The following is a 26582-nucleotide window of genomic DNA, read 5'->3' as shown; positions in this document are numbered from 1 at the left end:
TATTTTAATTGTCCTTAGTTAATGGTACACACAAAATGTACAGTACAGATTCAGAGTTGTTGAAATGGTAGGTAGAATATAAAAAGTTACTGTATTAAAAATAGAGGATAGGCCGTTGTGGCTGCTGATGTCCACATGCAACCTGAATGTGAATGTTCAAATTTTAAACCCTGGGAACGCTGGAATGCTGTGGTGGGCGACGTCCGGAACGAATCCTCTCCAGGAGTGGATTTAGGTTCCACCGGTACCCTGAAAGATTAAATGGCAACTCGGTGACATGTTGGCAATTAGAAGCATCAGGTATACAGGTTGTGTGTATGTTCTGTTGTCCTACCGAGAGTCTGGTCGTTGGGCTGTGGCTTCATCATTTGATTCCCGGGGTCTTCCTCTCGGATTACACCAAGGTCTGACTTCCATTGTCTCCAATTCATTTCCTCCACCCTGAAGTTCAATAAGACTATGATCACGAGGAACACTAGACGTGCTTGACATGATTATATCTTCATAAATTGATATTACAGGATTTAAAGGGTCAGTTCACCCAAATTCCAAAAAAACATTTTCCCCAATTACCTATAGTGGTACCCCTTGTGTTTTCTTGCCACCACAGTCCAATGGAAGTGAATGGGGTTTAGTTAGAGGTGCAAAGCACTGAAGAATATCATATATAAATGCTTCCTGTAACATCTGTAGATTGTTTTCATTACGCAGGGCAATCTTTATTTATTTATTTTGTTTTTATGGGTCCTGAATTTCCTGCTAATTTCCTTTGTAACTTTATTCAAAGTTTCCTGAAAAATTAGCTGGTTTTAAGATGTTAATAACCAATAAAGTCCTATTCAATTTGGTACTAATTATAAAGCAAATGAATGGAGAAGGTTTTAGCTGATAAAGTTATTAAGGATCTTATAATTATATTTGAGTTATGAAGGGAAAAAAAATTAATAAAAGTGAAAATTAGTTCATAAACTGATGTTTCCTAGACTAACAAAAATTCTTCATTTCAGTTCTTCATGATTTTGAACTGCCATGCACCATAGATCCTTGGAAAGTAATAAACAGCTAATTTTCAGTTAATTATGAAGAAAGTTTCCAGGAAATTAGCTGGGAAATACAGAACCTGTAGCATAAAGTGTTTCACTAATGTGAGAGGAAAGAAGACAAAATAAAGACGTGTGCTACACAGATTTGTATTTTCTCAGATCTGCTTTTTGTGAAATGTTGGATAATTTCACCACTCTCAAACGGTTTTTTAAATGAAACATGAGAAGTTTAGAAGGGACGTGTTTTTTTGGTGGAACTGCTAACAACCTTATGTTTTTAATATGTAATCTTGGTTTGAAAAATAACTGGTGACTATAGCTTAAAAATATATGGAGTGAAGTAAAAGTACAATATTTCCTTCTGAAATGTAGAAGGGTATTAAGTAACATAAAATGGAAATAGTGAAGTAACAGTAGCTCTTGGCTACCAAAGGATAGTATTTAAATGTTCTTAATTATACCTGAAAAATCTCCGACACTCATCATTCTCGCCTCTCAGACACACCATCTTTGACACTCCTGAGTACAGTTTACTTTTCAGGCCCCTCGGCAGAGTCCTCTCCATGTCCAAAATTGTAAAGGCTCTCTGTGGATGTGCAACAAAATGTTAGTGGGTTACAGTGTGTCAGAGCTTTGTGTGTTTGTCAAGTTTTATTTTGTTTAAACATAATCTAGAAACTCTTGCCAAAATTCTTATGAGTGATGTTTCAGTGCTCCCCTTAAAGAAAATGATATGTCTGTGGTATATGCTCTGATTTGAAGTTAAATTAGCTTTTTTTTTTGGCAATTGCAACCTACATTTCCTGTTTTGGTTCTACTAATTTACAGTCGCATTTATAGAACTTTCCTGGATTTGAGGGATTAACCTAACATTACATTGTGAACATTAGAAATCAAGTTTACAGACTATAACATCTTCCCACCTGCAGGTTCCAGATGTTTTCACTTTCTTTGGAGATTCGTTCAACTGTGTTGCCCATCAGGGCTATGAGCATGTTGAGCAGCAGGATGTAAGTGAGGACTATGTACAAAATGAGCAGGATGTAGAAAACCTCCTTATACTGAACGTGGTCGGTGAACTCCAGATCTCCCATTCCAATAGTGAACTTGAACAATTCCAGTGTCGTAAAGCGGATGTCGTTGTAACTTGGCTTCTTGCACTTGAATGTATCGGCAGCAAAGCTCCTTCCATGTGCCGGTGTGCCATCGGCCAGAGTTGGAGCGGAGTCTTCTATGAGTGCAACAATAGCTATGGATGAAGGAGAACATTTTAAATCAGAAGTCCTTACCTTGGAAAACAACTTAAGTCTTTATTCTGTATATGTTTAATTTTTTACATGTGAAGTCCATGTGAGTCTTACCTGCAGAAAATCCAAAGAGCAAGACACCATAGACACATAAGAAGTGTAACAGATCACCCAGGATCATCTAAACAGAGACATAGACTTAAAACCAGGAAACCCACTCTGAGACTTTTGGTAACTATAAAACTAACTTAATTCTTACCCTTTGCATCATGACACTGTACATCCCCATTTGTTTAGATCCTCTTGAGTAGTAAAGGACATTGATCCAGGCAAGAGCCAGTGAGAGCACAAGGAGTCCAACATACTCTCTCCGCCCACAGCTGTACAAAATTGCGCAGATCAGGAGGAGTGTCGCCTGCAGGAAACTACAAACACAAACGGAGCGGTAAGAAAGCAATGATAGTAAAGGTGTTCTTCACAAGAGATGGTGATACTTACAACAGAATGTCACAGAATCCATCCGTGTACAGAGCCTTGAAGTTTGGGGGGTTCCTCTTGAAAATAACTATCTATGGAATTACAAATCAAGGCATGGGAAAATGGAAATAGTTGGAAATTAATGTTGACTTTTTTTGTGTGAATTACTGGACCAGATTCCACTTTCTCACCGCTTTATAGAAAAACCACGCTGCTCCAAGGACACTGATGAGCTCACCCATGCAGCGGAGGTGGTCAACCGGGGTGTTTTCAACGGGAAACGGTGGCTGTGGGTGAAAAGTTAGGAGTCCTCGCTTAGGCTGACACATAGTTAGTCCTATTTTGATTAGATGATGGTTTTGTTCAGTCTTACCTGTCCCTCCTTTCTGTAGAAGGCCACAGTGGTGAAGGTGATCAGGTATATCAGATACACCAAAAAATTCATCAAGAATAGTTTGGAAGCAAACCTGTCCCATTTATCCTCGAGAAGACTGTGAAGAGGCTCGATCTGCAGCATCTCAGTACGATTCTGAGGTAATGTTCACAGGACAGTTTTCACATTAAAACACCTCAGTCCTCTGTGTGAACATAGCAGTGGCAAAGCAGTACTCCGAATGTCTTCTATCAGTGCCTCATGAGCGTGATTAAGGCTTGTTTGCCAAAACATGTCGGCCAAAGAAAAGAAATTGAGAGATTTTTCTGCTGCTATCCCAGTTTAAACTGTATGTTGTTGTGGCTTCATCAGATCACACCCTTTCATTACATTTCAAATATGTACCTTCTGTTTGTTTTGCACTGATGAAATTAACATCAAACATTAAAAATTTATGATTTCTGTACTATATTATCTGATGCAGTTAATGTTCTTATGTTACTGGACAATGGGATCATATGTTATTGTGTCCAATGCCATACAGACTGTACATAGGTCAGTCTTGCTGTACTCTAGATTTTGTTGATTATATATGCTACTTGCATACTGCACTGACAGCTGATGAGACCACACCCATGATATTGTTTAAAAGGCGCTACTGCCTCATTAACATACCCCACGTCAGTAAATAACCTACTGTAAAAAGAGCAACAAAAAAAAACCATGAGGACAAATTGTAATTTTGCTTGTAATTTGTTCAAATGAGGTCAAAAAAGAAATTTCTAACCGGAATTTCACTCCCAAAGACGACTATCTCCAACACAGAGTTGTCTTCGTTGGTGTCGATGGAACTCATATCATAAAGTGAGGAGTGAACAGGTCCATAGACCCATTCTGGTAACTTCCTGGACAGCGGCCTCATCTCCTCATCCACAAATTCCCGCTGCAAAATGTGCCTGAACAGCTGGCCAGCCAGAGACCAGACAGGAGATCATTATCTTGTTTTACAATAGATGCATCCTCTCATGGCTTGCACACACATGGCACATTAATGTTTCCCAAACGTTATATTAATGCTTCAAGGCAATACACCCCATGCTAAATAGGACTGCTACACATTAAAGAAGGAAAGTGTAGCATTAAGGTGCATCTGAAAAGACACACAGACCTTCAACTGAAAACAGACCTACCCCAATCTTTCCAAGCTTGGCTGCTAACTTCAGAGGAGTCAACCCCTGATCATTTTCAATAGCTTCCAGCTTGACCTTTGTTGTTTTCTCCAGTTTGTGGTGCAGAATGAGGATCTCGTCATACATCCTTGCAACCATATCTGTGTTTTCTTTTGTGTTGTCTGCTATGACCACCAAGGTGTGCAAGACAGTGTTTCCTTGTGAGTCCTTGTCAGTCAGGTCAGCTCCTCTGTGAGGGTTATCCATTAGGAAAGACACAATATCAGGCTGGTTGGTGCAGGCAGCCAGTGACAGTGGAAGTTCTCCTTTTGAAAACAAACAATAGTGAGTTTAGTGACATTAACAACTGGCATAGAAAATGTAGTTTCTTTCAGTTATTTTCAGGAAGTAATTACCCACCAAAATAAAAGCCCAGTCCTGCATTATGCTGGAAGAACCTCCCATTGGCTTTGGCCTGCACATCTGCTCCTTTCTGGACCAGCAGTTTCACATGGTCAAAGCTCCTCCTTTCAATGGCAACATGCAAGGCTGTCTGACCTGTGACATGTGGTTTGTTGTTAGAGAAGATAAAATGTCCTTTATCAGCGTAAGGGTTTTGTGCATGAGGTCCTAAACTCTCTCATGACAAGCGTGATTTGCTGCACACCTCCAGAGTGCATTGCCTACATGTACGTGGGACATCTCTCATTTATTACTCATGCCTATCAATTTCTTGTCACCTACCTTTGTAGCAAGAATCTTTGTAAGACGCGTTGATTAAATTTTCTAAATCTCCGGTCTCCTCTGCTATGCCAAGGAGTATTTCAATGGTATCATTTTTACCATCTTTTAGATTCAGCAACGCTTTCAGGAGAGCCGTCTTCCCATTTGTTTCATCTGAAAGTTGTACACAAATTCACATCTCACATTCACATCAATGAGTTTGTGATGATCCCTATTAACGTAATGAATAGTACAAGAAAAAACACTATATTTACTTTGGAAAACTTCACCACACACTATTATACTGTATTAGACAAAAGAGCTTTATGAACCAAATGAGGCAATTTACATTCAGCTTCCTCTGATTGACTATTTTTTGAAAACAGTGCAGGTGTTACACATAGGATCCTAAATTTAATTAGCTGTATCCACTGATTCACATCTATTCTCTTCTGCTTGCCCTCAGTGATGCCTTTTCTACACAAGCTGACTCAAAACTCTTGCAGTACTGCATGACCAAAATGCATTTCACAGCACAAACGTATTTTCAAGGACACATGGCTGTACTGAATCAAACTAACGTGGACATAAATAACAGCAGGATGTTTTTGGTCAGAAATAAGACGGATAAAACTGCTTCTTCCTACTTGCCTGTAAATTCTGGGCTTGTAAGTTGCTTATCATTAACTCGCAGGTAGTTGAGCAGGCCATTAAGTTGACTTGTGTCCCCCTGGGAAACTGCTTCAAAGACTCTCTCCCTGGTGAATACTTTAACGCATATGTTGTCAACACTGGAACGCTTTTGTCTGAAATGCAGAAAAATCAGTCATAAAATGTATTACGCAGCTTATGGTTTCAAACCATGCAAAAGTCTTCAAGTCACATTACCAGTAATCTTTGAATGCAATGAGCAAATATCACTCTAACATGGTGTTTGTTGACTCCTAGAGAAGGATCCAGCTGTTGGTTTACCTGAAATCCACCATGTCACCTGATACATATCAGTCTCTAAAGACTAAAACGCAATTTTATCTGAGCAGCAAAATAACAAACTGATTTCTGTGTCGATGACTCCTGCAGGTAGTCTACATTATCTAATATTTAAAATCCATGAGCATAATCTACAGAAGGAAATCAAACACCAGCTCTTCCCGGGTGGGGTCAATTACCCAGACAGTAAAACGTTGGTGTCCATAGGTGCAGGAATGATCTCTGAGCTGTCTTTTCCAAGGAGCCAATCCAGACTATTCCCCTCCTCTTCTTGGCCTTTGTTCGGCTCCTCTTTGTCTTGTGGGTGTCCATTTTCCATCTTATTTGTTGTTAATAACTAAGTCTTGATCTTGTATGACAAGAAACTGTGTTTGCTTTCACAGGTGGCTCATCAGGTATGATGAGCTACAGCTGCACAGGTGTAGAATTGCAAAGGTCAAGAGGTAGCACTGAAGAGGTAATGGTGCTTGTTACCTTGGTCACGCTCCTCCCTCTCCCCAGAGGACAGCCCTGTTGTTTACCGAACAGCAGTTTTCCAGTTGTATAAACAAAGAGCATGCTGAGCTGAGACCATAACACGCCCACTGGATGGTTATCTAGTGTTCATGCTAATTCAGCACTATTGTGATGCAAATATTTTTGTAAAGAATTACATATTGACACATGACATTGCTGATTATGGTAAACAACATTTAGATGTATGTTTTGATTTAAAACAATGGTCTGAATGCCTGTAATGCTTCACTGTAACTGTGATGACCAGTCAAGCCAATTAAGTTAGTGGTTTGGAAATCACTAACAAAAAAATATCTTTATTACTTGGCAACTAATTTATTGATTTGTATTGTGTATCTGAATACATAATATTATTGGCTATATAACTGATAAGTTTAAGTTATTTAAGTTAGAGACTCTTTACTGTGAAATACTTACAGGTGAACATGATTTTGTGGAAACTAGTTTGGAAGCCAATCACTTACACAGTGTGAAGTGGAAACTTGAAACCTCCAGCTAATACAGCCTACTAAGTGATGTAGGAGACTTCACCTAGTTAAACTTCTGTAACAAAAATGTTTGCTTATTCATTAGTTCTGGATATTTTGATGATAGAGAGGGAGCAGATGTCATTTTAACTATTTTCTCGATGAAGATATTCACACACCCAAATGTCTTAGATGCTGATGGGTTGGAAAATGTCACTTCAGTCTTGGAAAGAAGAATATCGCATACAGTGCTGTTGCTTAGCATCTTGATTTATTCATCACCCTAAAGTTTCAGTCTCTCTAGAGTCTCTAGTATTTTAAACAATATACATAATATTTACAACAATCATCTTAAATAGATAATGCCCCACCCATCTTGTGTGCCCAGGTGTGGGACAATTATTCTCCTGTGGGAGTGTCTTAAACAAGTGAGAAATCACAATAATCAGCCTTGCAGCTTTCATAAGTCATTCAAAGTATCTAATCATATGAACTATTAGTATCTTGAGTGTGCCAAAGATTGATCTATAAAGTTCTTAAACTGCTTGGAGCGTGACATGGGATCATTCTGTCCATTGGGGGATAACGTTTGCAAATTAAATATATCGTCTTTTTTATTAAGAATTCATCAATGTTATCACCTCTCTCAGCTGGAGTCACCTTTTCAATGTCTTGGAACCTAAGTGATGAGATGCCATGTTTAAAGTCATTAGAATATACTGATATTGAGTCATCTCTATTGTTTCTCCTTATGGAGCTTTTGTGTTCACTTATTCTCTGTTTTAATGAATGTGATATTTTAACATCATAGAATAAACCACAGGGACATTTGATTATGTAGATTACATGTGAAGAGGAACATGTGATGACATCTTTGATGAAGTACTTTTTCCCAGTATGATGATGAGTAAAATAATTACCTTTGGTCATATTATTGCATTAAGCAGATCCTTAAAAATAAACATAAATTTGGAAGAGGTTTTTTTTTTTCTTTTTTTTCTCGGTATTGTGTTGGCATGTACCAGGATATCTCTGAGATTACGCTCTCTTTGACACACTAGTAATGGTGGTTCTTTCAACTCCATGGATATTGCTGGATCTGATGATAATCTGTGCCAATGTTTTTTAATAATTGAGCCTAGTCTGTGACAGTTGGGGGTGTAAATTGTGTTAAATATGATGGGGTATGTCTTCTTCTACAGGGGCTTATTTTGTAATGATTAATTACTTGATTTATGTAGGACCATATGGTATGCTTCCTCTACACAGTCCCATTCTAGAAACATTTGTTTCATATCTATCGATTTGTCAAATCAAATTATTGACAAATCGATAGATCTCAATAGAAGCTAAGGTCTAATTTACAGTTACCTTAGAAAAAAAGTTTCAGTATTCAAAGACAGAGAACTGATATCAGAAAGTGTTGGAAATGTTAAACATGCCAGGATTCAACCCTATACTGAACATTTGTGTCATTTCAGAATTTATAATAGTCTCTAATACAAAATGCATTTATTTAATTTTTTCACTGAATTGTCTCAAAATTAGCAAATCAATAGAGTAAGATATTATCAGATTCTTCTTCCCCTTACTTTATTTCCATATCTATCAAACAAGTCTGAAGACCTACCGAGAAAAAAAAAGTACATATATCATATTTTTCTCAGATTTAGAAAGGACAGTGCACACAGCACATGTCCTATGCTCCTCCTCTCTCATCAGCTTGACCCATTTCACAATCATGCGTACATACATACACTTTATTGCCTCATGCTTTTAAAACAGGGGTTAGAGACAGTACAGATAAATCAACTAAACACTGAAGTCAAAACAGTGTGCAACTCAGTAACTCAAGTAATATTAGCAATAAGAGCAAATTACACCATGCACATACTTCATGGATCACATCTATCTTTAGTAATCAATTATTACACTTATATGTCGATTATTCTTTAACATGTAAAGGGGGGTGCACCGTTCCTGGAAGTACTGCAATACCAGGTCGATGCGTGGAGTGGACGGAGCAAGCCCCTATTCCATCTCCCTGTTCCAAAAATCAATTTAATATATGGTCCCCGGGTAGGGGACGTATCAGATATTAAACTGATAAGAACAGATACTACACTTGATCTTAGCCAAAAGGCCGAGAAGCGATACCATCAGTTGTTGGAGGTACGGAAGTGATTCGCCGCAACGCCAGTCTCACTCATGGTTTGGCACCAGAGTTACAGTTTTTGGGTCAGTATATAAAACAGCAACAAAGTATATTTAAGATAATGTACCACTACTACTGTTTGGTTGCGGTATTTATAAGAAATTGTCTTTGCAAATACGACTTCGTTTCGACTTCCTGGACACGTGGTATGCCTTAGTCCAATAGGAAGCAGACACAACTTATGAAACAAAATTCCTTTTAGAGACACATTAAAAAATATATAATGCATATCTATCTCTATATATGTTTACAATTCAACTTAATAAGGTGTTACAGACATGTGTATTTGAGGAAAATAATGTTTTTAGGATTCTCAATGCTCCGGTCAGAACAACTGCTCTTCCAGTGGTCTCTAGTGGAGAAGAGTGCTAACTGCACATCACAGCCTTTCTTATCGGTCAAAACCCAGCAATGCATTCACCATGTAATGTTGTAATGTGATTTACTCTCAGTTATTAGGAACATCTACCTAAAAACAGTCCAATACAACGGTGCTGCAATCCTCCTTCACGTAAATGTTTAAGTACAATGGAAACTCACTGATAACGACCTTGTCCCGGTCTACATAAACTTTCAGTGAAGTTTTTCGTGTTAGAAATAATTTGTAATGATTATGAGTCCACAAAATTTCGATGTGAATAACAGTGTCAGGTAAGACTCAAACACACATCATGTTGTCCCCACACAGCTGTGTCAAATTTAATTTGATGCCGTTAATAAACAGATTTTCCCGGGCACAATCTCGATATAACCGTTAAATAGCTCCCAATATGCTTTCATGTTAGTTTTAAATGCTAAATAAAGTTGTGTAATTAACTGTGATAAAGACCTAACATATGAATAAATATCTTATCATGACACAGACAGTCCAAAAATAAGCACCAATAAGAGGACCCGCAGTTAGAACATTTCGAAGTATTTTCCTACACTAGTGAAGATTTTAGCATAAACCAGCAGTTTTTTAGCAAGCTGCTAACGTTTAGCATGTTGCTAACGTTGACCTTGCTAACCAAGAGCTTAATTGAAACACGTTGCTGCAGTGAAACAGCCCCAAATAGCTGATAACACTTTGGTTTCTTAATAATTATTATAATCTGAACAGTTAAGCGACATTCTATCTAAAAGAAATGTTAAGTTAGTGAGTAAAAATGAACTTACTAAAAGTTGTCCTTTACTCTTATTTTTCCTCTATTGAAAAAAGCCTTAAACAATCCTAACTGCTAGCTACATGGACATCAACTGTGAATATTTCCATGAACAAAAAATAAAGCACAGTTTCAACCAGTGAAAACATTTACTTAACCAAAAAACTTGCCTTTTGTGACCAAAATCAATTTTTGGTGCTTCAATTCTTCACTTTTTAAGAAAATTCAAATAAGTATACAAAACATCTAGGTCAGCATGCCTAGCATTTCTTGTAAAAAAAAAAAGTCATCATCATCATCATCATCATCATCATCATTATTATTTACAATGACAATGAGCAGATACAAAATAATAGAAACATAAGATAATAGAAAAAAACTCCAATTAAAACGAACATACATATAAATACAATTAATAATCTATTTTAAAAAAAACAATTAAGATAGGTACAAACAGGAGTTAAAAGGTTATAGATTATGGGTTTTAAATGACCAAGATGTACAAACACATTGCTTTTGTGAGTTCCATGTGGTTGATGCAAAGAAGCCAAAAGCAAATCTTCCAAGCTCAGTATGAACTCAAGGGACATGGAGCATCAGCCAGTCATTAGTCCTGGTCTAATGTGGTCCAGTGGACCAAACTAACATGAATAAGATATGAAGGCAGTTTTCCAGTAAGGGCTTTGTAAATAAACAAATATGTATGCAAATCACAGCTCTAAGAGAGAGAGGACCACTCAACCTTTTTTCACAGGATGCATGTTATAATATGTGTGTTATAAGCATCACTAGTAATGAACCTGAGAGCAGAGTGGTAGACTGAATCAAGGGGTTTTAGAGTTGCAGCTGAAGCCTGTACAAGATGTCACCATGATCTAAAAATGATTTTTAAAAAAATGCTTCAACAAGGGTTTCTACAATGCAATGGGAAGCCACATTTTACAGTCTAATTGAAATGGTGAGACATTTTTATTTCATTTATATCAATAGGTCCCACTTTGGTTTGGCTTTATAAATGTAGTTAGGAGACTATAAAATGAAAAAAAAAAAAGTCAGCCTGATGAGAAACACCAAGACACTGAGATAAGCCTCTCAAATTCATTTTCTCTGACCCTAAGCAAGATGTCAATGAAGAGAGATTAAAATGTTTTAAAAAATGAATCAGAAATGACTGTATTAGGGTTAGTCCAATCACAACACACAGGCACAGAACGAGAAAGTTTTTACATGCCTTCTAAAGGGAAATGTCAGTTCACTGTTTACTGTGTGTTTGTATTTCTCAGCGCATGCATGTGAATACACACTTCCTGTTTGACACGTTTTACCAGGTGTGTCACAACATGAATACCGACTGATTCAACCTATCCTGGTTTCATTTTGCAATAGTGTGTCTGCGTATAGAAAGGTAAGCACTTGTTGGGTGGAGGGCAGTGAGTAAAGTGAGAGGGATATTTGTGTGTTAACTCTATAGTTTTCTTCCTTCAACTGTGTGTGTGTGTGTGTGTGTGTGTGTGTGTGTGTGTGTATTATCACGTAATGCGTAGTGTATGTTTGCTCAGTAATCTCTGGCTGAACCTGTCTGATAGGTGTGGGCTGGCTGGCACTGACTTGCGCAGGTATGAAGAGAAATCCAGCACAATCCTGAGCTTCGGTCCTGAGAGAGGAGGGGAGCTCCAGCACCTCTGTGTCGGGCACTCTGATTTCACAGAGGGGGAGGAACTCATACACACCAACACCTGTGAAAAGGAGAGTGGAAGAGGAAACCTTTGGAAGGAGAAAAGGCTGGAGGGAGAGCGACAGAGGGGAGAATGCGTCAGAATGTGAAATAACCTGGAGGAGATTCTTCTACTGTGGTTTGACCCATGGGTCTGGGATTCTAATGTGGCATTTCAGGCTCTGGGATGTACAAGATGTTGCTGTGTTTCTCAGCATCACATTATATATTTGTGACTTAGGTAAGCATTTCAAACACATCTTTATAATGTGGTCCGTCTCCAGAGAGCTGACCTATTTGCTTATTGTTTTTGAGAGCACGCCTTTCCTATCCTACATTTGTTCAAGATCAAATACATAGGGTCAAACTGAGAACTGAGAACATGGTGGGAGTGAAGCAACACTTCATCAGGTTCTGCTTCTTAACTTGGAGACGATAAGAACATCAACACAGTCCTGTACACATTGCTGTGCAACCAACACACTGTCCTGGAGCACATTCAAATTCCCAGTACACTTGAGAGAATTTGAATCACCAAGAAACTAAAAAGGAATAGGGAGAGAGCAGTAAGGAAACATCAGAGTTATGATTGGCATTTATTTAATAGATATTTCACACAGAAACCTATGTGAGGTTTGTTGCTTAGTCATCATTTCAACTGTGAAGTCTGCGTAAAAGGACAGGCACTTTTTCCCACACCACCTTGGTTCTTAGTCAGCGCTGGTATTCTAAGGTGGAATTCTTTACCTGTGTTTCATTAAGCAAACACAGCACCAGCAGAACCAGATCCCCCACTGAAACTCCTGAGAAAATATTTGATGAGGGGGCAGCCAGGACAGACGAGCCTAATACTACCGGCTACATTCAAATTGATACTTCTCAGCTTGTTTGACAAGTTTCATTCCTCGAGCTAGCAGCTTGTAATTTGTAACATAATGGCACATTTCTGAGTGCACATGGAATTCAGTGCAAATGAGTCACAGAGTTTGGCAGCAGCAGTAACTCGCTGTGCCCTGGTGAAATATTTCCTTTTTTTAGAGCTGTATTGTGTCATTCACTGACATGTCTCAGCTGTTATTATCATCAAACCTGGATGAAGGTTGAACATTAGCTAAAAGTGTGAAAGGTAAAGGTGTTTATTATGCAGTGTGCAGTATCTATCTACTTACAGTAATATTGCCCACTGCTTCCTTTTTAATACTGTATTCTTATCTATTTACATCTACATGTACAAGCTCTGTCTCCATACCTCTGTAAGTATTTATCTATCGTATTGAAATGCATCTTGCAGTGCATCTATAATCTATATCTTTACATCTTCTCATCCTTTTCACTTTGCAAGCCGGAGCCATCTCTATCCATTCTCCCCAGAGGAGCCTCACCAGGTCAGTGCAGGACGATGTGTTTTTCTCAGTGGATGTTACCTGCAATGGGATCCCCACCATACAATGGACCTTTATGTCAGGAGTGGTGAGCCGCACCATAGGGACTTGGCAGCCTGGCGTGTACACTAACATAACAGTGGATTACAGCAGCAGAGTGCAGCCTTACAACAATGGCTCTATTGGCCTGTCAGACCTGCGGCTGCAGGATGCCGGATTCTATGTGGTCACTGTTACAGAAACAGCCGGAAGCAGCAAGGACACCGGGTTTGTCCTGAAAGTGAACGGTGAGTTGGATCTGGACTTCTGTGTAGGTTAATCCTAAAACAAATAGATGAGAGTGTTACAGTTATGTGTCTTTTATTCTTAACAGCCTGGAGTCACATGTTTATGGAAAAAAGCAGTGCTTGCTTTCAGACTCTTAAACCTGCTGCCTAATTCAAGCAACAGCAGACCAGACTAGAATAAACACAGCAGGAACGTGCCAAACAGTTTCTTAACAGAAGCTACAAATAAATAAAGCTGGTGACTTGTACAATATTTTTTTACCTAGGAATAATATTGTTAGCAGTGATGGCTCTCATACAAACACTAAATAACAGCACACAGTGTGCCTTGCTCAACAGTAGTTTGTTGTTGGGGTGTGAAAATTACCAAGTTTGCCCAAGTTTTCCAAATGTGACAGTTGATATTAAAAGCAGACTTGTGACCAGAAGGTCCCTGGTTTGATCCCCTGGACTGGCAGGATCAATCTGTCCAGGAAAGTGAAAAAGCAGCACATTTCCCTCTCACTCATTACCCCCACATGATCAAGGCACTTAAGCCCCCAACTGCACCAGGTGGGCAGCAGGCCAGACTGTGGTTGTACTGGGCAGCTTCCAGATGCGAGTGTGTGTAACTATAAATGAGGTCAAGGTGTTCCAGTAAAAGAGAGCTTGACTCTCAGTGAAACTTCCTTGAATAAATAAAGGCAAAATAAAAAAACCACCAGTATCTGTGGAGTCTGCAACCACATTTTGAACATATGTGCCTTTCAGATCTGAAAGCAGGGACTTGTAGTTTATCTTTATTTATCAGTAAACAACATGAGCATTTATCTGTGTATCTTTGATAAACTTCAAGATTTTAGTGTGAAAAAGGATGACGTGAAAATAGTTCCATATTCTGTTAACATATTCTTTAAGACTGAACGTGACATGAGAATGTATTAATTCTAACCCTTCTTAACACAGGATCATAATAATCGTCTTCCTGCTGCAGTGTTACCTCATGTCTGCACACAAGCTGTATTATTATTAACATGTTTGTTTTGTGCTTTCATCTTTGGAAAGTCGTCTGTGCCCAAAGTGTTTCTGTTTCTTTGAAGTAAATATGATTTGGCTCCTGTGACTCTGTCCTCCAGAGGTGCTGTATGAGGATCTTCAGTACCTGTCTGTCTCTGCCTTGGCACTGGCCTTCTTGGCAGTCATCCTCATGCTTGCCGTCTGGCTACTAGACAAGGCCTACAGGAAGATAGCGGCCTGGAGACGCAGGACACAGATGCCAGGTAAATGAATATCTAAAGTACATGCAACTTTATGAATAACTTTATCAGTTTGTGTGAAACACCTTCATGATGAACTTTGCACTCAGGAGTAAATTATCAAAACATAAACTACAGTTCCCTACTGAATGGGAGTTTTTACAGTAGCTGCTTTTCTGGATAAAGGATACATCATTTTAAACAAAGATATTTTATGCAGGATCATAATAAAATACATTTAATATGAGCTTATAAATACAAGAGGTTTGTTTGCACTGCAGTCCATAGTTTACTCAGTCCATTTTGTGTTAAAATGTATGCATATGGTTTAGTGGGTGTGAATGTGGGCTTAAGTTATGTGCTGTGTGTAAGTATGGGTGTGTTTTGAGTACAAAGGTCTGCAAAGTTCTATTGTAGCATTGTTACAGCTGCATGCCGTATTCATGTTAGTTTCTGTGTTGACAAAGTTTAATTCCTCCTTTATGCAGAGAATGATGCAACAGAGCTGCAGCCTCTGTGATGGACATCTGGCTGAAAACACACCAGAGACTATTCATCATCCTGTCAGTTCTGCAGCACAAGGACTGTTTTTTTTTTTTTTTTATAATGTAGGCGTTATGTAAAATAAATGAATTGTTTTCTTGCCTGACAGGAAGATGATAAGCAAAAGGGTTCTGGGTTCAAACCTAACGGCCGGCTGGGGCCCTTCTGCATGGGTTCTCTCCGGGTTCTCCGGCTTCCTTCCACAGTCCAAACACTTGCACGTTAGGTTAATTGTCGACTCTAAAAGTGCCCATAGATGTGAATGTGAGTGGTTGTTTGTCTCTGTGTGTCAGCCCTGTGACAGACTGGCGAGCTGTCCAGGGTGTAGCCCGCCCCTTGCCCAGTGACAGCTGGGATTGGCTCCAGCTACCCTGTGACCCTATAAGCATAAGTGGTATAGATAATGGATGGATGGGAAGATCGCATATCAATTATGAGAAAGTGTATCATGTTTACGTTTTGCATTGAATACATGTGCAGTTACTGTTCACTATTGACGACACTGGATTATATGTAAATAGCTCAATCATGCCACTGGAAAAAATACATGCTGTATTTATTGTCTAAGCAAATGAATTGTGTGATTTTCTTTTACTTCTTCACAACGATCATCCAAACCTTGCTTTGGAAAAACACTGAATTACAGGTAGTCTGTATCAGACTTCAGATGAAGTGATAATAGACTACTTTTTTAAAAAGTGTGTAATATACTGTATATGACTATTACACTTTCAACTTGTTCAACTTGGTTGAACTAACATGTAGCACATGGTTCATTCTTAAAACCAATCAGACTAAGAAGAAAGTTTTTGCAAAATGCTCAAATCAGACAAGTGATAGAGTGAAGGGGATGAAGCAACAGAAACGCGTTCCTCTCAGTAAAAATACATTGAAGTGTTATAGCTTTATTCTTATGATGATATAACAAAACAACACTGATACGTACTGGTAGACTTTTCATTTTGTATCAAATTGTTTGATGTATACTCTACAAACACTCCATGCCTTACGCGATCAAAAACAGAGCAGGTAGTAGACACTGCTGGAGGTGGAAGGGCAGTGTTTAACAAGTCCATGAGATGAATAAGTGTATAGGAAGGAAAAGTCTCATCATTAAAAAGAGTGCATGTAACACGTCTGCAAAACCTATGTGTATCTACTTTCTTAAATTTTGAGGCTGACTCGATGTGGGAGCTCCCTCTCGAAGGAGTCTGCACACAGAGGCTTTGTCTAAGGGCAGGGAGTCAGTGCAGCCATGAGGAGCTCCATCTTGTACACAAAGTTTCTTCCCTCCATCTTGCTCCAGTGGACCTCTTTGTTGGGCCCTCTGAGGTGACTCCACTTGGTGTCCTGGATGACATCACTCTTCGGCAGCTCTTTGGTCAGGCTGCGGGGGAACTGGACCAAAACTTTACACCCGCTCTCTGGGCCGTTACGCACTTAATAGACAAAAAAGATACACATGTTAAATCTATTAGTGACCCAAATACAGCCACACTTCATTTTTGGCAATTTAAGGTTAGAGATCAAATTGCCAACATTAATCTATTATGCTGATATGTTGTATTTCAGTGGCGTCAGTTATTTTGCAGTGCTGTGCTGTGATTTGCTTTCCTAAAGATCCCTCAGCTTGTAGCAACCTGTCCCTTTGATTTTGAGCTGTTTTCTACTTCTCCCAAAGTTTTCACAACCATCAGAGACAGGGTGTGGCCTAGTTTTACTCAGCTCTACACATGTTAGCACAAAGATTGACAGCATTAGCCCAATAATTCAAAATGGAACAGGTCTTATCACTGCTGCATTGCATTCTGGTCGCTTAGGTTGAATGTTGGTAGCAAAAGTTGTAGGTTGCAATTCTTTTTGACTCTCTCCCTCTATGGCTGAGTCTTGGAGGAAGCCCTTGTTTGAATCTGAGATACTGAGACAAAAACCTAATGAGCTAGTTGCACTAGATATCATGCATGAAGTGGCCTATGAAAAATACACCACAATGGCAACAATAAAGCTTCTCAAATGGCTGATTTGAACAAATTTAATAATTGATCTTCCCAAAGATTTTCTTAAGACAGAAAACTTCCTATTTGGATCTTTACGATATGTATGATCAGGCTTTATTTATAAACTTACAATGGCACAACTGTAGCAGCACTTAAACACAATAGTATAAAAACAGAGAAGTGTTTACTGAGCACTTTCACCTCAGAACCAACCACACCCGTCTCACCTGAGATGGCGTACTCTCCGTTGGGAGAGGCGACAGTGACAGCGGAGGCGTTTCCAATGCTCTCGACCGGGCCCAGGCCTACATGGTTACTGAAGCTCAGGACGTGCCAGCCCATCACTTTGGCCAGCTGCTGAACTGCATGCACCTGATGCTGCGACATCTGCAATAACAAACATGGACACAGGCAGGGACCCACATGACTTTAAAAAATGACACTGCATAAAGAAAAATGCCTTTATCTTGTACTGGACAACAGTGGACAACCAGATCATTTGTAAGACACGTGTTCTTTATTGAGATCAATACACAACAGGTCTGGTGCCATACACACCGTCCTCCACCAGCTGTGTGGGAAGACTGCTGGGATACCTGTGAGAGAAGGAAGTCCTGCAGCTCCTGCTCCTGGTGTGACAGTGTGATGACACGTCCATCCCTGTGCACCACTCTGATCTGCTCCACACCGATGTTCAGCTGCAGCTGGATGGACCTAAACACAAAACACATCAAATCTTATCTGAAAATGGTCATACATGTCATTCAAGCAGAATACGAGCAAATACAGAATAAGGGAAATGAATAAAATAAAATAAAATACTTGTGTACATGTATCTCACAAAAGCAGACAACTTGTGGTATTTTGGTTTTATGTGCTTTGCAGCCATGTATGTCACCATTTCCAATTTTCTAATTGGTTTAAAGTAAAACTGAAAGCAAAATTGAAAATATACCTGTATAACATGCTGAAAAACATAGAAGGCCTCCAACTACATTTCACAACTTCCAATTCAGTTGTTAAAGAGCCTGCAGATACACACAGCTGCTCAAAAATACATTAATAGGTTATATACCCCGTATTCTGTCTCATCCCTCCCTTGTCTCCTGCCTCCTTCGTCTCCTCCACTTACTTGCAGATCTGCTCGTAGCCCTGAGAGGTGATGAGCACCTTGACGCTGGACTCATACACATCGTTGATATTCGACCAGTGAGCCTGGATCTGGGGGTCTTCGATCCGGCTGGCCAGGCTGTCGATGGTCCGTGCTGTCCTGGTGAGCACAGATGTAAACATTAATACTGCTGAAGTGAAGTAAGTGAAGGATACAGAGTACAGGGCTTCATTAAACGTTATGAAGCTCACACTGCCTTAACAAAAAACACTTGGAATGTTTCTAATGAGTTTTCAGGGTTTCTACAGGTCTAACCAAGTTAAATTTAAGAAATTTGAAGACATTTTAATAAGCATGAAAGATATCATTGAAAACCAGTATGGATGATAAGGCATAGAATCATTTAACAAGTGCACTTTTGTCAGTTCTTGCCAGCAGCATAATTCCTATAAATATCTTTTATCATGACCTGGGTAAGCAGCAGAAAAAGGATGGATGAATGGATGGATGATTAACCCATAGCTTATTAATTTAAGACCTGGAAGTCTGGATGGATTTTTCAGCCAGTTTTTGCTAAAATCACAAACAAACACATGTAATAACTAACACTCCTGCCTATGTCAGGCTAGAAAAAATATCTACGACCTTTGTAAAAGATTTCTCAAGACCTGCAGATACTCTCTTTGTGTGTTCTTAAATGCATTTCTCTGATATCAAACTATGATGAGACAAAGACAAAGTAAGCCACCTGTTGGCCAAATGTGGCAAACATCCCATTTGCAACACCTCCAGTTATTTCCATTGCAAACCATGACTGGTAATAAACCTGTCACCTGCCTGGATTTGCATACAGTACTTCCGGTGGTAAAGCATACGTGCAAAGTTGAAAGTTTATTTGCTACTAACACTACTGCAGCTTAAAATGTTGTGACATGATACCATGACTGCCAATGACAATTGTTTGTTGTAGTCTTAACAGTTAAAATCTTAAAATACACATAGCCTCTGCCTTTTCACAGGAATATAACAAGACTCCCGACCTCCCTTCCACATCTCCAGCACGTTATTGTCCTTTAGCTTTAGTGCAAGGTCTGGTGGGTAGGGAGGCTTCACCGGGATTGGGAAAAAATTCACAACCTGTCTGAGCGTGACAACAACACTCTACATTTCTGTTTGCACAATAAAAGCATTTAAAAAACTAGATGGTAAAACTAAAGTTACCTGCTGCGTAGGAAGATGTGTTTGGCCTGTTTGATGATCTTCTCCAGCAGTCCTTCACTCTGCTGCAAGCTGGAGATTTCAGTTTTGTCGTAGGCCAGCGGTCCCGCTAGGCGCAGGCGCTTGTGGCCAAATGGGGCGCTGGCAGGATGTGGCATCACCACAGAGCTCAGCTGCTGCTTGTGGAACTACAACAGGAACACAATGAGCATTGATAAAATTAAACCATAAGGAATGAAGTGGAAGATGTGATCTGATGGTAGTTCTCTCTATATATGTTTGGGTGTAGTATTTATCCTGGTTCAGATGGGTTGCAGGATGTCTACAGATGGAGCAGCAGGAACTAACAGATAAGCCAAATTTTCCATGAGGGACAATAAAGACTGAACTAAAGTAAAACTGTTTTCCATTAGACTCTCAGTTATATTATTTATGGAATCATTATAGGAAGATACCACATAGCCATAATTGTGACATTTAAATAGATTCTGATTCTAGTTTGGTAATTATTTTTCCTCTCGTCTTTCCCCCGTGATTGTAATTTTATCTTGTGAAAAAGACACAAACTGGTTGTAAAAGTTTCAGCTGAGCTCAGTAAACTTAGTTAAACGGCATTTCCAGACAGTATATCCTGACCAAAGGGACTTTTAGGAAGTCCTGCTAGCTCCTCAGTTCTTCCATTTAAGAATTATGGAGGTCACGATGCTCCTGGGAACATTCAACATGCAGCAGAATTTTTTTTTTTTTTGCAGCCTTCCTCAGATCTGAACCTCAACACAATCCTGTCCCTGCCGATACTGCAGCTGCTGCAGTTAGTGACATCACACAGCTTCTCACCTCTCTCATCATTTGATGCAGATTATGTTCCAGTACGTAAAGGTGGTCGTCTGGTTTGGGTTTCTCTGGAGACGCCCTATGGTTCTTCTTCTCTCCAGTAGAGTGGCAGAGTGAGATGGACAGCTGCAGACCTTAAAAGGGAACCACAGGAACAAACAATGCACGAGGGTGTTAGTTTTATGCCTCCATACAGACAACAGAACTCAAAGCCGACTCCAGAGGCCTGCTGATTGATGATTTACAAACAAATTAAATTAATTAAAATGTAAATATAAGGCAAAATATGTGTGTCAGGGAGCTATTGAAGTTTGGGTGACATATAGTTGTTGAAACAGCTCTTTTTAGCCCTTTCTTTAGTGTTTTGGAAAAGTATAGTACAGTATAGGAGTATAAAAACCCACAAACTGGCACACAGTCTGTGCAATTTGATGTTAAATATGCAACAAATGCAGGTCTTCTCATTCTGTCCAACAAAAACAAAGACACCATCTATGCTGAAGTTTTCCATCTTGGATGTTGTCAGAGTGGTTCTGACCTGGGAAGGGCTGCGAGATGATCTGATTCTTCACAACAATGTGAGGGATCTGGGATTTAATCTGGACAGCTTCCCTGGACAGCTGGGCGAAGATCTCCTTACACAGCAAAACGTTCTGAGCCGCCTCTAGCTTCACATGCCACGCCTGCGTACCTGGTCACAGAGGAAAAGAGAGATCAGGGGACAGCAATGAGAAGAGATTAAAGATGATAGAAAATGTGAAACATGGACGAAGGTAGAATGGGGAAATTCCAACGCTGTGATACATTTACTAATTCTACAGGCAGAGATTCAGGCAGTTACTGAAGTTTAACATCTGTCAGAAAAGATGGATGTAGAATGTCATATCTTCGTGTATTGAACCATACCAGCTTTGGTTTTTGGTGGTCTCCTGAACAGGTTGACAGTTCCCAGATCACCGATGTCTGGAGCTTGCTTCTGGATGGACACCTGAAGACAAAAACAGTACTGGACTATTAAAACAACGTGTTTTCTTCAAAAACACACGTGATTGCAGGTGACACCAGTATGGAAATAAAAAAATACAGATAAAAATAAAAAAATACATAAAATTAGAAATCATTTACACACAACACATATCTCTAAAATTCCCCACTGTCTCAAGACTGAATTTTAATGGAACATGCCATCATGGAGAGACACGTTGATCCATCTTTTGTTTTCTTCTCACCTTGATATAAGCAGATCCCTCTAAATCACTGGGGATCTGGACATCGAGGGGGCAGTAGTCCTCTGGGAGTTTTTTGTCCAGATCAATGTCTGTGTTCTTAATCACCTCAAACGTGCCGTGATGAGGAAAAAGGGAACCTGCATTGTAAGTAGGAAAAACACATTAGCTTGGGGTTAAACTACAAGTTAAAAGTGTCCTTGTGTTACTTTGTAGAACACAAAAGGACAACTATGTTTTTAAAAAATAAAAAGCATTTTACAGAGTGGTCTGAATATACATTAGAGGCCTTATCACCTGCGCTGCGGTAGCTGAGGTCTCCCAGGATCTTGTCTCCCACTTTACGTAGTTTCCACTGTGAGCGGAGTCGCAGCAGTTCAGAGTTGAAGTCCCTCTGCCTCCTGTTCTCCTGGTTCTCTGCTACTGACTTAGTGAGCTTCTCTGCTCCCTTCAGGAGGAGCTGCGCTGCTGTGGCCAATGACTTCTTTTTACTGATCAGCTGGAACACCTGGGGCGTCTGCATAAGGGCAAGAAAATACTGCTATGGATGGACAGTGGTGGATATGTGTGTCAAACTGACAGAGAAGAGGCACAGATCACTTTGAGAAATGTAAACCAAAGACCGTTACCACATTCGAACATTTGATCAGTGCTACACTCATGCTTCTGAATTATCTGTAAGATGTTTTCAATGTTGCCCATCCTGTAGATGTTGATAGTGATGTTCTTAGGCATTTTACCTTGCCAGCTGTTGGATCCTGAGACACTGGGTCTAAGGCCATGTACTTCTTCTCCTTCACCACGCTGAGCACATCATAGAGTACACACATCTCTGTGAGGGCACTGCGCAGGTTGTTACGCACCGAGTCCCAGGGCCAAAGTGATGGCTGAAACTTCACTGTGCCTGTGTAAAGAAACCGCCGGTCAGATTTTATTTTAACAGAGAAAATAGAATCCACATGACGCTAATCATTAACAGAATATTTTGTTTTCAATAAATCCATCCGTCAGCTACACCTGCTTATCCTGTGCAGGACCATGGGCACTACTGCTAAAAGGAAGGTATTGAGGGAGAGGGTGTCAGTAACAAATGTAAACAAAATTCTCTTTATCTCTATGTTTTTAATATGTTTATAATTCATCATAACAGGTTCAAACATGATCGTGATGAGAAAGTCCTTAACATTTTGGTTGCCACCGTTTTAAAGGAGCTATTTGTACGTTTTGCTTTTGCTTACAAACCCATTGTTAGAATTAACAGCTGTTTACTTACCAGTCTTGCCAAAAGCTTTTGTCGTCATTGCATTTACAAGACAAGAGGTACAATATGGGCAGATTGTATGTTACAGTGGCTAGCTGGTTAGCATGCTGACTTCAGCAGAAGAAAAGAAGTGACAGAAATAGATGCAAAACAAGAGTTAACATTGGCATTGCATTCATACTTCTTTAAAGAATTAATTAGATTACCAATTTACCAACTAGGCTTGAAAATATCAGGGAGTTTATTGGGGAAAGGTTTTGCCACTTGTATTTTGCATTAGGAAAGGGCAGGACCATTATAGTTTGGTTTAAGCGTATACTGTAGGAAGTAAAAACTGAAGTACCACAAGTTCTAATGCGATTCAAGTTTTAAAATATAATCTACTTTTATATAAATGGAAATAAAAGAATTCTTCAATAATGTTTGGTGTTCACTCTGCAATCAACCAAATTTGCTGATTTGCCCCATCAAAAAAGACATTTCTAAACATTTCAATAAGTCCTGAAATGTACTGTTCTGTGAGCACCTTGACAAAGAGACCTCTGCTCTGTAATAATTGTTACATATCTCATCTGCACTTTGCTGAGCAGCAGCCTGAGAGCCTTACATATCAGTGATGGATCAGTCATAGCTGGTCAGTCAGTTCAACAGAATCAGAATCTAGCTCTGACTAAATCTTTCCTGCTTTCTCTTGACCATACGTAACCTTCTTCTTCTTCTGGCTCCTGCTTGCCCCATTCACGGTCCCTGGGTTCACCTTCCACCCCGTCCTCCTCTGAGTCAGATCCCTGGCTGAAGTCAATTCTTTGTGCCAACTTTGCCAAGTTCTGTGACATGGACAGTGGGGGGACATATGTCTCTGTCCCATCTAGGGCCACTTCTTGCACCTGCTTCTCACAGGAAGACTCGATGCTGACCCTCACTGCTGGACCACCAGACATGATGACAAGGCTGCGGAAGACAAGCAGAGGGATTCAACCATCAGACTGGTTGAGGCACAGTGGGGCGCAAAGTAGTTCAACTAAGTAGATCTCTCCAACCTAACCTCAAGAATTTGACACTTTTTAAAGCTAGTTTGAATAAGAGTAGACCAAACAGAAATTCACTCCAGAAAATGTTTAAGCTGAAAAAGAAAATGCACAAACTTAAGATGTCCTGTTCAGTCATTTACTTTACAATGTTTCTGCAGGGTTCACCAAATTAAACTTAAGACTTTTTAAGAAAGTTTTAATACCACATAAAATACCAGTTTCACAGTCATATCGACTAAAGTATTAAATGTTTCCATGAAAGCCAGCTGAAACAACAATAAATCGTCGGGATTTAAAAAGTAAACTACTCAGTTAAGATCCACATATGAATTTTACAAATAAAATGTTCATAATATCAGAGGTCTGGAACAATAGTACTGAATTTTATATATATATGCTACGACTGGCTATTTGTTAATTCCTTTGGTGAAACCCTTTTTTTTTTTTTGGAAATGAATTGCTTTAAATGACTTTTCAAGACCTGCTCATACACTACTTTGTTTTATGATAATTTACGATTCTTTGTGACCTGCTGGTTTATCAGTTAAATAAAGGGGGTTGTCTTTAACACTCAAGATTTAAGGTAAGACATAAGAATTCCTAAATAACTGATTTTAATAACAAAAATGACTGCACTAGCTGCCTTTGATTGAGTATGGCTTTATCTAGCTAGCCAGACCAGCTAGCGTTAGCCCCTTGCTAATTTTACAGGATAAACAAAGACCATCGGAGCTGGAAAGAAATGTAAAAATGACACCATAATTTTTTATCCCTGCAGTTCTTACCACTTCACTGGAGTCCCGAGTAAAATAGGTTATTCACTGGAGTTGTGGCTGAATACGGTTCATTCTTCGCTCACTACACAGGAATACGCGCACTCTACTGTCCCCTGCTGAACAGTGCGGGAATATCGTTCCGGACCTTATGTTCCGGACCAATACAGGAAATCAGTACTCTCGCATCACCGCTCCTACTCGACCTAATATATTTTATCACCAAGTACAGTATTCCAAAATTCAGAAATCAGGTTTGTTTAATCAATCTGCTCTTCCAAACCAGTGTAGCAACTCACACCAACGGATACAGGGTGGGCCTGCCCCCGAGACCCCGTTTACAGTTCCAGGGGCCTCACGTAACTTTTCTTTACGTTGCTTTAATTTTCTTGATAAAGTCATCGTTTTTTAGTTTAATGTATCTTAGGCATGTATTTTTTTCAAAGCAGGAACCTGTTTTGTCTATGGGTAGGAACTACGACGGGTTTTGTTCTGCACGGGACGGGTAAGGCGGGCAGTTTAAACCGCCGGATGTGACATCAAGAACAAAAACGTTCAGTTGTTTCGGTTGGAGTCCAGGTGGTAGATAAAAAAAACTTCTGAGGTTTATTCATTCTCTTTCTATTTATTAAGCATTTCTGTGATTAATTCGCACTTGTTTTACGTCTGAAATGTTTCTTTGAAATGTCGGTATGGTGGTGGGGCAAGCGGCTAACGGAGGTGCAACCTGCTGTTTACTTTTGGGAAACATCCGCCATCATTTTTAAAGAAAATGAAGAGAAAAGTGGCCAAATTAAGACTGAGCCCTAACGAAGAGGCTCGGATAATAAGAGAGGAGCATGACAGAAGGAGAAAACTGCGAATACAGCAGGTAACTTATGCCAGGTGTAAATAAGTTCTTTTCAGAGGTGTCTCGGTTTTATGCTTCATTTCTGATTAACGGACACCGTAGTTATTAATGCATGAGAGGTGAAAGATTGCCAGATAAACCACATAGGGTTGCTACTAATGATTATTTCCTTGACTAATCGATTTAATGTAAAGTATTAAAACCAATGGAAAAGCAATTCCCAATCTCGTAGGGACCACTGTGATATCTTCAATGTAATATGTTCAAAACCCAAAGATATTCAATGAACTGTCATATATGATGAAGAAAATTAGTAAATTCCCTCAGTTAAGAAACTGAAACCAGCCTGGTGTCTCGGGCTCTCTTTTTCAGTCATGGACGAACTGGCTTCACTGAGTCTGAGTCACATCAGCTCATATTGGGTGTTGTAACAGCTTTGTCCTGGTTCAGTTTGTTAGGCTCACTCAAGACAAGCACTTCAAAATATTATGAAAGACATTTATGAGAAACAGTCCTCTGGAAAGTCTTCAAACTCTGTTGTTATTTTCAGTCTAAGTAGGTATGAATATATTTTGTATTGACACCCAGGTGCGGGAGCAGCAGCGGTACATTGCACTGCAGATCCGCCAGGCGGTTGAGCAGAGGCGGCAGCGTGAGCTGGAGCAGCTGGCAGAGGAGCTGAGGCAGGACTGGGAGCGACAGCAGAGGGAGAAACTCGACACACTGCAGAGGTTATACCATGAGAGCCTCCAGCT

The 26582-nt window shown here is 39.6% G+C and overlaps 3 protein-coding genes across 4 annotated transcripts; 1 reads left to right on the top strand and 2 right to left on the bottom strand.

Annotated features, from left to right (window-relative positions):
• Positions 1-97: 97 nt before the first annotated feature.
• On the bottom strand, positions 98-6341 carry LOC111216787 (transient receptor potential cation channel subfamily V member 1-like). The gene is made up of 15 exons (XM_022738404.1): positions 6202-6341; positions 5690-5838; positions 5054-5206; positions 4730-4867; positions 4331-4635; positions 3928-4104; positions 3141-3296; positions 2959-3054; positions 2789-2859; positions 2550-2715; positions 2405-2471; positions 1967-2292; positions 1505-1629; positions 335-441; positions 98-249 (listed from the first exon to the last, which is right to left on the bottom strand). Exons 1-15 carry the CDS (start codon positions 6339-6341, stop codon positions 164-166), a joined length of 2262 nt encoding a protein of 753 aa, XP_022594125.1. The 3' UTR covers positions 98-163.
• A 5614-nt stretch (positions 6342-11955) lies between these two features.
• vstm5 (V-set and transmembrane domain containing 5) lies at positions 11956-16143 on the top strand. 2 transcript variants are annotated; one of them, XM_022738641.1, is made up of 5 exons: positions 11956-12320; positions 13422-13748; positions 14864-15007; positions 15472-15546; positions 15636-16143. In XM_022738641.1, exons 1-4 carry the CDS (start codon positions 12245-12247, stop codon positions 15501-15503), a joined length of 579 nt encoding a protein of 192 aa, XP_022594362.1. In that variant the 5' UTR covers positions 11956-12244; the 3' UTR covers positions 15504-15546; positions 15636-16143. The 2 variants fall into 2 exon arrangements, with proteins under 2 accessions (XP_022594362.1, XP_022594361.1); XM_022738640.1 differs by having other exon boundaries at positions 15472-16141.
• Positions 16144-16434: 291 nt separating this feature from the next.
• On the bottom strand, positions 16435-25074 carry med17 (mediator complex subunit 17). The gene is made up of 13 exons (XM_022738638.1): positions 24990-25074; positions 23880-24124; positions 22653-22816; positions 22210-22429; positions 21916-22052; positions 21593-21674; positions 21225-21377; positions 20690-20820; positions 19856-20040; positions 18656-18793; positions 18120-18237; positions 17751-17910; positions 16435-16965 (listed from the first exon to the last, which is right to left on the bottom strand). Exons 2-13 carry the CDS (start codon positions 24112-24114, stop codon positions 16757-16759), a joined length of 1932 nt encoding a protein of 643 aa, XP_022594359.1. The 5' UTR covers positions 24115-24124; positions 24990-25074; the 3' UTR covers positions 16435-16756.
• Positions 25075-26582: the final 1508 nt, after the last annotated feature.

Source organism: Seriola dumerili, unplaced genomic scaffold, assembly GCF_002260705.1.
Source record: "Seriola dumerili isolate Sdu_G_001 unplaced genomic scaffold, Sdu_1.0 BDQW01000036.1, whole genome shotgun sequence".
NCBI classification, from domain to species: Eukaryota; Metazoa; Chordata; class Actinopteri; order Carangiformes; family Carangidae; genus Seriola; species Seriola dumerili.
This window is presented reverse-complemented; position numbering and strand designations above follow the sequence as displayed.

What these genes read in the sequence shown, in the direction of transcription:
- LOC111216787 (XM_022738404.1), bottom strand. Translation starts at nt 6,341, where the DNA reads ATGGAAAATGGACACCCACAAGACAAAGAGGAGCCGAACAAAGGCCAA. An exon ending in CCAAGCTTGGAAAGATTGGG is followed by an intron (nt 4,105 to 4,330) that starts GTAGGTCTGTTT and finishes CTGGCTGGCCAG; the next exon opens with CTGTTCAGGCACATTTTGCA. An exon ending in GGATTCTGTGACATTCTGTT is followed by an intron (nt 2,716 to 2,788) that starts GTAAGTATCACC and finishes TTGTGTTTGTAG; the next exon opens with TTTCCTGCAGGCGACACTCC.
- vstm5 (XM_022738641.1), top strand. Translation starts at nt 12,245, where the DNA reads ATGTGGCATTTCAGGCTCTGGGATGTACAAGATGTTGCTGTGTTTCTC. An exon ending in ATTATATATTTGTGACTTAG is followed by an intron (nt 12,321 to 13,421) that starts GTAAGCATTTCA and finishes TCACTTTGCAAG; the next exon opens with CCGGAGCCATCTCTATCCAT. An exon ending in GTTTGTCCTGAAAGTGAACG is followed by an intron (nt 13,749 to 14,863) that starts GTGAGTTGGATC and finishes TCTGTCCTCCAG; the next exon opens with AGGTGCTGTATGAGGATCTT.
- med17 (XM_022738638.1), bottom strand. Translation starts at nt 24,114, where the DNA reads ATGTCTGGTGGTCCAGCAGTGAGGGTCAGCATCGAGTCTTCCTGTGAG. An exon ending in GGAGCCAGAAGAAGAAGAAG is followed by an intron (nt 22,817 to 23,879) that starts GTTACGTATGGT and finishes TTCTTTACACAG; the next exon opens with GCACAGTGAAGTTTCAGCCA. An exon ending in AGGACTTCCTTCTCTCACAG is followed by an intron (nt 17,911 to 18,119) that starts GTATCCCAGCAG and finishes TTGTTATTGCAG; the next exon opens with ATGTCGCAGCATCAGGTGCA.